Source organism: Gymnoscopelus braueri, assembly GCF_963280865.1.
Source record: "Gymnoscopelus braueri genome assembly, contig: SCAFFOLD_180, whole genome shotgun sequence".
NCBI classification, from domain to species: domain Eukaryota; kingdom Metazoa; phylum Chordata; class Actinopteri; order Myctophiformes; family Myctophidae; genus Gymnoscopelus; species Gymnoscopelus braueri.
The window spans coordinates 45,017-56,069 of record NW_027660397.1 but is presented as its reverse complement, the minus strand read 5'-3'; the positions used below and the strand labels follow the sequence as shown (position 1 = coordinate 56,069).

The 11,053-nt window shown below is 43.2% G+C and overlaps 1 protein-coding gene across 1 annotated transcript in view; it reads left to right on the top strand.

Moving 5' to 3' along the window:
- Positions 1 to 2,681: 2,681 nt before the first annotated feature.
- The window catches only part of LOC308081582 (spondin-1-like), a gene marked incomplete at its 3' end in the record, with an annotated part of 52,361 nt that continues 43,989 nt past the window's right edge, over positions 2,682 to 11,053 (top strand). The window contains exons 1-2 of the mRNA XM_080457948.1: positions 2,682 to 3,273; positions 4,593 to 4,699. Coding sequence (XP_080314074.1) covers positions 3,036 to 3,273; positions 4,593 to 4,699 — 345 coding nt within the window. The remainder of the gene's footprint in view (positions 3,274 to 4,592; positions 4,700 to 11,053) is intronic.

Sequence of the window (11,053 nt, the reverse complement as noted above, 5' to 3'; positions counted from 1 at the left end):
TTAGAGATGGCTTATTCCAACAGAGCTGTTAGAATGCTTTCATGACACCTGCTGGTGTAGCATTCTGCTGTGTAGGCTCTGTTCCTTTCCTCCCCTGCCATCCATCCATCAACCCAGCGGTAGATGTACAGTAACAATGTACAGAACTTTGCTGGTTCCTCATTCGTCAGGCTCCAGCGGAACTTGTAACGTTCTCACTCCAGGCCTGCTTATCCTTCTGTAGACTGAAATAAACTGTGGAGGAGTTGTTAGACGGCATCTCTGGGGGAAGAAATAAATACACAATACAATGGAGACTACCTCCTGGGCGAGATTAAGTAGGAAAAAATGAAATAACTTGAATGCTTGTGAATGTGTTGGCACTTTGCCCCCAACAACGTATTCTTGGGCCTTAACAGTCCTACTGGAGAAGTCTTGGCGAAAATACCCGAGCGGTGACAGAGTGAGTAGAAAATGGCAGGAAAGGATGAGAAAGAGAAGAGATTACAGGAAAGAGAGAGAACGGATAAGGGTACATTTTTACACTTTCAGAATTAAATTCACTCTCCAGGTTTTGTGCAGCTCTATGGCTATTATTATGAATGCTGTAGCCTACAGTACACCATGTTTTGACAGTGGAAAGCAAAATAGGACTCAATTTTCAACTATCCCATAAATGTTCAGTGGGGCTCAAAAGCTCCAATCACCTCAAAATATATTTGGGCTGGGCAGTGACACGTTTTCAGTTTTCTTAACTACTCAGGTTCCCCATGCCTATCTTGAAACTGCATAGTTGGAGAATGAGGCTGGTTTGATAACTCAGCCCATTGTTTTCAATTACAAAAAAACATTCATTAATGTTTACTAACATATCAGAAAGGCAAAGAAATGCTGGTTATGCTGTGCTGCATTCAGCTTATGGATGAACTCTAGTTCAGAAAAGTTTTCAAAGCCTAAGCTAAAATAGATATAGCCTTCATCAGTGTGGCCAGTCCATATTGACATTTTTAGTAACTGATGTTTAAATATTGCAGGGGCCTTTCTATCTCAGCAAGAAAGCATTAGCACTTAAAACAATAATATAGCTACTTACTAAGAGGGTCTTGAATTCAAAATAATAGCAGTGACAGGTGTCACTATCATGTCACTATTCTCAGCTTATTGGCTTTAAAAGTAAAACTGGTACAGTATACATGGACAACTATTTCATCAGGTGATGCCGCAATTTGATTATGCTCCTGGTTGAGGTGGACCAGCAGGTCATCAGGTTGTAGAATTTGACCAACGAAGGGACAGGTGGATTTTGCAGTTGCCATGTTCATCACCACCACCACCACCATCATCATCATCATCATCGTGATCATCATCATCACAAGTTGCAGATAACAGATGCATTGGTTCTTCAAATTGCAGGTCTTAGCCTGCCCTATACATAATCAATTAGGCATTAATAGGCAACCCTCAATTTGTCCATAAATTGTCAGCAAACAAGTCAAGATAAGTAGCTTGATTACAAACATTCAAGATGCATGCAGTAGGTGTGCCCCCCCCCCAGAGAGAGAGAGAGAGAGAGAGAGAGAGAGAGAGAGAGAGAGAGAGAGAGAGAGAGAGAGAGAGGGGGGGAGAGAGAGAGAGAGAGAGAGAGAGAGAGAGAGAGAGAGAGAGAGAGAGAGAGAGAGAGAGAGAGAGAGAGAGAGAAAGAGATAGAGAGAGAGAGAGAGAGAGAGAGAGAGAGAGAGAGAGGGGGACAGAGGGAGGGGGAGACACTGCTGGGGGGACGACAGCCGTTTAGCATGCATTATTAATTGCGATGTGTGCATCTGTGTGTCTGTGCGGTCTACTAAATGGGCACAGCTGCGTGTGCGCGGCTGAATAAACACACACGAACAGAACAGGACCCAGTAGTGAAGGGTTCGTTCGGTGGTCCAAGAATGTCAAACGCGTTGCTCTTAGCACAGCAGTCATTGGTAGGAATGTCTGGCTTTGTGTTCTGTCTGTTGGTTCAGGGCATTCAGCTTGCAGGAGGCTTGTAACTGGTGCCTTGGAGACAGCCGCGCACACGCACAACGCTCATTCATTCCTCGCTTGGCGAATTACCCCGGACCAGAGGCGTCATTTCACTAAAAACTAGGGGGTGGCAAAAAAGAAAATAGACAATCTACAAGCTTGCGCTGTGAGCTTGTAAATCGTCTGTTTTCGCTAATTATTAGGGGGGGGTGTAATGTTTTTACATTTTTGCTTATAATTAACTGTGGTCCATAGCGTTAGAAGAGGTTCTCTTCTATGGACCAGAGATAGCCATGGCCAAAATAGGGATGTCAGGTTTAAAGTTGTTAATGAATGTATGGTTGCAGACAAACATGTCTGTGTCTATAACATGTGTCACAGATGGAGAGAGTGTGAATTAATATGCACTCACTGGCACTGCTGCCAATCTAAATCTGCAAAGGGGTGGAACAAATATGCATAAAAGAACAAAATGTGAGCACGCTACTATATTCGGTGTGGCAATTGCCATCCCCTGAGACCCCAAATGACGAGCCTGCCCCGGACCCCCTTGTTGCAGGCTCTCTTGCTGCTCAGTCAAATCAACATTAGGCTGCTACTTCGCAGTGTGCATTTCTCCGAGAGCAGAGAGAGCGAGTGAGTGCACACAGAACATCATATTCCTCCTCCGTCGCTTCCATTCCCATCAGAATGGATCTACCCTCCTAGCAGAGGCAGAGGCACAGAGCGCAGGTCCTCATAACCAGTTGGCAAGTTTGGTTCATGTGTGAAGTTTTGGGGTGCGAAACGTAGCTTTAACATAGTTTTACAGAGGTTACATTTAGAAATAAGGTTAGGTTTTGGCATTGTTTTACTGAGGTTACGTTAAGGTTAGGGTTAGGCTTAGTTTACTGAGGTTACGTTTAGGAATACCAGGTGGCGACCGTTCCGAGGTCGCCGGATTTGCCCCGGGGCGACTGTGTTTTGGGGCGAGCGTTTCATGATATTCCCTAGGTTTAGTTTCCCTCTTCTTGCATCAACTAAAGTAGCCTAAGTATCCGCCACTGTGCATGATGACAGGAGCTTTGCTGTATTCACGCATTGTGCTATTGTTGCACTGTTTCGTCTCTACCGCGATGTGCAACACATTCGCTGCTTTCACCGACGAGCCCGACACTGTCGGGAAGTCGGACGGGTATTGCAGCAGGATCCTGCGGGCTACGGGCACCAGGAAGGAGGGCTACGTGGAGTTCAGGCTCCGAGTGGAAGGAGACCCGGAGAGCTACCAGCCAGGCAGCACTTACAGAGGTTGGTACCTACTGCTGACTCTGAGCAGCGTTTTACGCGTGTGTTTTATGTCATGGCCGAAGAGGCACCCGTACATTTATTTTAGTAAATGATGAAGCTTTGGTTTACTTTTCACACTTCTATTGATGATGGGTAATAGTCCCATAAAACAGTGGTTCTCAAACTTGTTTTGTGCCACGGACCCACGGACCCCTAAATTGATATATAGCCTATTTGGCCGCGGACCCCCATCTGACAATGTTTTGTACCAGGGACTCCAAGCAGGGAAGATTTCTGAAAAAAAGCAGAATTATATAAAAAAAAGTCAAAGACTTTTTCAAAGATGTTCAGAAATAGCAGATTTACAAGCTCGCAGGGCTGCACGAACTCACGAAGTGACCTTGTAGATCTGCTATTTTTGAATATCCAATGTTTACTATATGGATAAAGGGGTTAAAATGATTGTGATGCTTAAAACTTTTGCTGGGGACCCCCTGGAACCCCCCTAAGGAACCCCCTAAGGACCCCTGGGGGTCCCCGGACCCCACTTTGAGAAGCAATGCTATATGTTAACTTAAGTTGTTCTAATGTAGCCTTGTAGCTGTCAGAGATAGTGCGCTGCATGTCATAAGCATCACGATGTAATGTAATGCTATAGCCTATCACACATGTTGCCTATTTTGCCATTTTTTGCAGTTTCAAAATAGCCAAAATGGGAAATATTTTTGAACAAATTGTGCAGTATTCTACACTACACAGAAAACAATATATAGGTCTATAAAGCCTATAGGTTCAATCAAATGTGAGAATGCTGAAAATCTAACAAAGTTGGCAATGTGGGCTTTTCCTTTGGATTGCATTTCCTCTATAACATATTATATATCTATGTCTGCCAAGTACTGCGATCTTGTCTGTTTTTGATCGATTGATTGAATGTTTTATTAGACAGAATTGTAAAACAGCACGAGTACAGTCAAACACTTTGTCTAAAAGGATAACACCAAAAAAGTCCTTGCGGTCTTGTTTCCATTGGGGTCCTAGGTATTATGGTTCTGTCAGGTATTATGGGTCTGTCATGGTATTATGTGAAATTAAATTACACTTTGGCTTTCTAGTTCCAACTTGAATTCCCATATTGTGGGTAGGCTAAATGTGAACGTTATTCACCAGATCATAGGCTATTACAACTATGTCACAAGAACTTGTACCCACTAAATACTACTTCTGCATTAATAGTGACTAACGGAATCCACCTTTGTCTGTGTGGGTCTTTGTGATTCAATTCTGTCCAGCTTTAAATGCTTCTCTCTTGACTGATGCTCTGACTCTTGTTTATACAGTGACTCTGTTTGCATCCAGCCCCTCCTATTTCAGAGGGTTCACCCTTATTGCCCTGAGGGAAGGGGGGATAGGTGACAAGGACGAGGACTATATTGGAAATTTCCAGGTAAGGGTATAAAATGCGACAGGAACTAATTTGCATAGTCATGTTTCTATTATGAGTGTACTTTATCATGTCGTAAATAATTAACAACAGTTGCGTCCACCATCAATCACTCTGGCTGTTAAGACAACTTAAGTATTGAATACAGATTTTAATATGGATAGTATGTATAATTCATTTCAAACTGGCGAGCATCCGCATGGTGTGGCGGCAACCTGAGCTACAACAGTGGCTTGTTACATGGAAGAGTCATAGCCATGTAGTCATGTGATGGCCAGGTGTACAGACACCCCCTGTCTCCCACAGCACAGCAAGCCAACACAGTTAGACACACCTGGTTCAACACTTAAAAGTATATCAACACCATATGCTCTGAGAGATTGTGTGAGAGTCAGACAGGGAATAGATTTCCCTTGCATGGCAACATTTATTTATTTCAGCACGATGTCGAAGAAAGTGTGACTATTCTCACCCCTCCTCCTCTAATAGCCTTATTTATGAGACTCCCCAAGGTAGCTGTTACAGTACAGTGTGTTTACTTGAGCGAGTTGGAGACACAGGTTATGAGAGGAACATACATATTCCTTGTGGTCTGTGTTTTGCCAGTCGTGAAAGCAATGGTGTGTGAAATTTGCAGAAGTCTGCATGCACAATGCAAACATACATTTATGAAGGAAGCGTACAGTTGGCAAGATTAAATGGCTGATTCCCAATTTACACAGCTTGATCCAGCTCGTCTACGCAGCAAGGAGAGCAAGAGAGAGCGTAAGAGTGATAAAGTATGAAAGAGAGTGAGTAAGGATGGGGCCATTCTTACTAGCTACATGTTATAATTGCCAGAGAAGTGGTAAACAGTACTTCTAATCATTATACGTTGGAGTAGAGATAGATTTCAGATGACCATAGGGGTTTGACATATCTGCCATCATTAAATTTCATGGCCATGTGCTGCCGCTGAGTAGAAAAGTAATTTGTTATAGACAGGTAGAGAATTGATTATGATCCTGCAGGTTATATTATGCTCAGAAGAAGTAGAGTCCAATTAAACTGTGGTAGAGGTTTGGGTTGTGTAGTTACCTTGCCTTGATGTAACTCCAACAATTTAGAGATATCTTCAATACGGTAATTGCTCAATAGATAAAAAATTGATGATCCAATATATTCAAAAAATGTGTTAAAAGTGTGACTTTGAGACCTGTTTCACAGTGCATGGTAAGTCAATGAGGTATCAATTTTGCATTATACATTCATCTGAGAAGCAACTACTGAGGATATCTCATCAATATAGCAAAGTAACTACACAACCTATAGTAAACCTCTACCTCTACCAACTGCATATTTATCCTGCCTCCATGGTTAAAACACAAAATATCATAAATCTAAATTACATATAACATATTCTTTAAGAAGTACTGACATTATGTATATTTCTGGTCAATAACTTTGTCAGGGTAGAGGTTTGAGTGTGTTGTTATTTTAAAGTAAATAAAAAAGTAATACTGAAAAAGAGCAAATTCAACACATTTGGTAGTTCAGGATCAACCAGGGGGAGGTTATCGCCAATCAATGGTTGATCGACGGTTGAGATTTATTTATTATCTTCGCGAGGCCGGACAGCCGAAGGCCGGAGACTATGCTTAAAACTTTTCACTCCTCACGTTCTTGTGTGTGTGTGTGTGTGTGTGTATGTCCGTCTGTGAACAGCTAGTCTTCAGCACCGCTGGATGAATCTGTGCATGCACACTCCCAGTAGGCCAATTTTTTAAATCGGCCTCATGGTGGCGCTATAACAGCCCACTTTGTGTTTTGGCCTATAACTCTTGAACCGAAGGTTGCGCAATCAAAATCTCCTCCCCTGCATTCAACTCCTCATATAGACACCTGCCATTTGTGATACGTTTTCTTCGAAACACTTTCTGCTACAACTCCTACATAGTTTGTCTAAAACTCACACAAATCCATACACATTATCTCTGAAGTCATGTGATCAAGACGTATCACTCAGATCTTTCTTATTCCATTCCAGTTGGCTATAATTGCCTTCCAAATTTGTGGGCCCTGGGCAGGCAACACGGCTCCAAGGAGTGCACTTTTCTAGTTTATGTATTTGTTTGTGTTCTTTAATACATATGATATCTCATTACTGGTCCTCTTATACTGTACTTCCTACTTCTAGGCACAGAATGCTCTCACTGTCAGTAATATATAATTTATATCACCACAGTTTCAATGTGAAGCCCAGTCAAAGGTAGTATACCAAGTTTAAAGTACTAAAATACATAACACAATAAATATTGTAAAAAAAAAAATATATATATATATATTGTTGCAGTGCTATGTAAATGTGCTCTCTTACTGCCTAGAATGCATTCTGAACCTTCACTGTTCATGTAGCCAAATTTCCAATTCCAGCCCTGCCCAACGCTGTAAGGTGCTGCAGTCATCCATGATGTTTTCTCAGACGTTTCTCACCAGACCTTATTAAGAAGAAGCTGTTATGTTGGTTTTAAGGGCAAGCTTAGAAGTAGCCATGAAAGCTGCAATTCTGTTCGTCCTAATCTCATGAACCTGCTGGGTTCAATCCCTTTCCACATAAAACCCTGCCTTTTACAGCACCTGTGGTGCAATACAAGGAGAGGTTAGCAAACTGGGCCATTGATCATAGTTACTGCTGTGCTATGGCGCTTTGAGCAAACCTGACCTGAGCCTTGAGTATGGGAGGGCATTGTGTAAAACATTTTGTAACATTTGATTTATTCTTTTCCTCTGCGTATCACATCTCATTACCTCTGGTTACAGCCCAATGTTTTTATGTTGTATAATTGATTTCACGGTGTTGTTCTTTAGTGCCGGCCTTGTGCACAGAAGGCGTATCGCAGAGCACGGCGTGGTGTGACAAGGCAGGCTACACGTCATAGCAGGGCTAGGGAGACAGGGAAATACTGCATCACTCAGTCACATTCAAAGACTCAGGGTGAACGCTGGGCAATTTTCAATATTATATCGATGTCATGATATGACTAGATATCGCTTGGGACTTTGTATATCGTAATATCGTAATGTGGCGTAAGTGTTGTCTTCATTTGGTTATAATCACTTAAGCGATTCGTTGGACGGACGGTTTTCGAGATATGTGAACTAAAGACGGACGTACAGACAGACAAACGTACATACAAAGATGTTTTGTTTTACATTTATTTCAGGACATTTTGAATAAAATAAATATTATAATCACATTAAGATATCATTTATATCAAGGTATTTGTAAAATATATATTTTTTTAGATTTTAGATTTTGTTTTAGATTTTGTCCATATCGCCCAGCCCTACGCAGTAAAATCATGCACACCATGGAACTGAGATCTGTTGTGGAGCACACACACAGTATAAGATAAAGAGTTGGCATTACTGGAGAAGAATCACATTTCGATCAAATAGCAAGGTTCCATTTGATTTTTGGCTCGTTATTTAAGAGATGGCATAGTCCCTTTAAAAGCCCTAGAGGATCCTGTCTCATTATCTGGGCTCCCCTTCTAGCAGTTTATTAAAAATAACACAACGTCCAAAGAGATAAAAGATATATCTCACCACCTGCCCAACACAATCTTGTATCTTATACAATCACACGTACGCACACTGCGCACGCACGCACACATGCATGCATGCACGCACGCACACACGCACACTATGCCCGCATACACGCACGCACGCACGCGCACGCACGCACGCACGCACGCACACACACACACACACACACACACACACACACACACACACACACACACACACACACACACACACACACACACACACACACACACACACACACACACACACACACACACAAATCCCTTCCTCCACTCTGAAAGAGCTTTGGGTGGGCTGTTCTCCAGACAGAGAGAAAGGGGAGTGAGAATAGAAGGAAAGGAAGCAGCAACACAAACGTCAGGCTTTATTTAACATACAGCTCATTGGAAATCTGCTAGTGTGCCCCATCTCACCCGTCTGTGGACAGCTCCTGACTTGATGAAAAGCACTTTTTATTGAGCTCTGCGGGGAGGTCAGCTGCCTCTGTGTGTGTGTGTGTGTGTGTTCACTGGCTTCTGACCACACATCACCTCTCAGCAGGGTGCAATGACAGAACAATAAAAGGGATTTCAAGGCCGTGAAAAGACCAGTGGAGGTGTGCGCGTGTGAAATGAGGGCAACGATTACTGAGTGCAGAATTTGACGTTAGCTGTCATTGGCAGAAGTCGTTTTTGAACATCGTGTCTCCTGTAGACTGACATGTGATTTTGCTGTAGATGGGGACGTCTGACAATTATCGTCTGTCCGATTCGTGATGTTTGTCTTCACTTTCCCCAATGTCCCCATGTCATGTCAGTTAGACTGACGTCAAATGTTATTGTCGGAGTCTGACCAGATGCTGCAGCCAAGCAGATGCACGCGCTATTGCACAATTTGTCTTCACTCAGTGAAATCCTCAATGTTACGGGTCCATTTGGTTACATTTGTACACTCTTGGAATGACAAATGGACAAATTAACGCTGAGGCTTTTACTGTGCAGACACACAAAACCACATTGTATTTTCCTGGTGGCTCTCTTGCTCATATTCCTCTCTCACGCAAGTCAGTCTGACTCACTCGCTCGCTTGCTCACTTTCTTGCTCTCTTTGGCATTAACTCAAACCTAAGGCACACTGAGGAACAAATGGGTCATAGTTCAGTTTGCCGGAAAATGGTTGCTGCTTTTCACATATGGTGTTTAATGCATTCCCATGGGATGTCACTGTCTAACATATGTTGTAGTCCAGTCGGGGCGGTCCAGGGATGCCTTTCAGAAACCATGGGAACATGTGTTTGTGTGTGTTTGTGTGTGTGTGTATGTGTGTGTGTGTGTGTGTGTGTGAGTGAGTGTGAGTGTGAGTGTGTGTGTGTGTGTGTGTGTGCGCGCACACATGGGAGGGGGGGGGCTACACACATTCACAGCCAGGGCCTGACTCTCGCTCCCTCTCTCTCTCTCTCTCTCTCTCTCTCTCTCTCTCTCTCTCTCTCTCTCTCTCTCTCTGTCTCCCCCTTTTATCTCCCCTACGTTTTCTCTATTTCTTCCTCTCATTCTCGCCCTTTCACTCTCCCATCTGCCCCATCTCTTTCTCAAATGAAAGTGCCTCCTTGTCTCTTTCTACATTTGTGGTTAATTCTATCTATCTCTATCTTCATCTCCATCTCTCATTTTCTGTCCTCTGCCTCTTCCCCCCCTCTTTCTCACTCACTCGCACGCACGCACGCACGCACGCACGCACGCACGCACGCACGCACGCACGCACGCACGCACGCACGCACGCACGCACGCACGCACGCACGCACGCACGCACGCACGCACGCACACAGAGACATTTAGTCCAGTTCCAGAGTCAACTCATACACATAATAAAGGAAATTCTCTACTGACAGCTTTATGGAGTGAGAGAGCGGCTGTTCTTTATTGCTGATGCTGACTGATGTCACTTCCTGTCGATCCCATCATTGTTCCTTGACAGAGTTCAGGTGTTGCACAGCTCTGTGCCCACCAGTGTTCTACACCACACCTGACCAGAGACATTGCAAGTGTAGTCAGGCTAATTGCTATGATCGGTTTAACCATATCATTCAATTTAAATATGAATATAATACCAGGTTGATAAAACACATTATATGTTTATTATAGGGTTGCACCTAAGTGGCAGGGGCAGTGTATCGTTGCTGTCGGGTTGTGAGCTTGTAGATCAAAAATAGCTAAAATAGCCTACAAGCGTTGTGAGCTTGTAGATAAAAAAAAAGGCAAACATAGCCAATCTACCACCAGCTCACAACGCATCTGCTATTTTTTTATATTTAAAAATAAATACATAAAGTCAAAGTACTTAAGTCTGTCTGTGGGTTTTATAACAAGTGAAAAATATTCCCAAGAGTTGGTGACTAAATAATAACTACATTGGATACTTTGGAATACAGGTTCTTTTTTACAGTTTCCTGAAAAGTAACAGTTTTGGACACACAAGGTGTCCGCCCGACAGCGACGATATGGTCTATGGAGGATAGCATGAAAAAAAATCACTATCAGTGCATCTTTCATTAGGCTGGGTCGATCACCTTGTTGTTTGAGGTCAAATGCCCAACCCTGCTGCATTGTGCTGCATTGGACGGTCACTAGTGGCTTGTGGTCCTTTTCTCAAACACAATGGGAGTGACAGCTTTTCACAGGCAGGGGAGTGTGATAATCCCCCCCTCCCCTACAACAACCCAACCCCCATCACTTCCCCCTCCAATACATGTTGCTGCTTCTGGATGAAAGCTCTCTTTGATAATGTTGGATG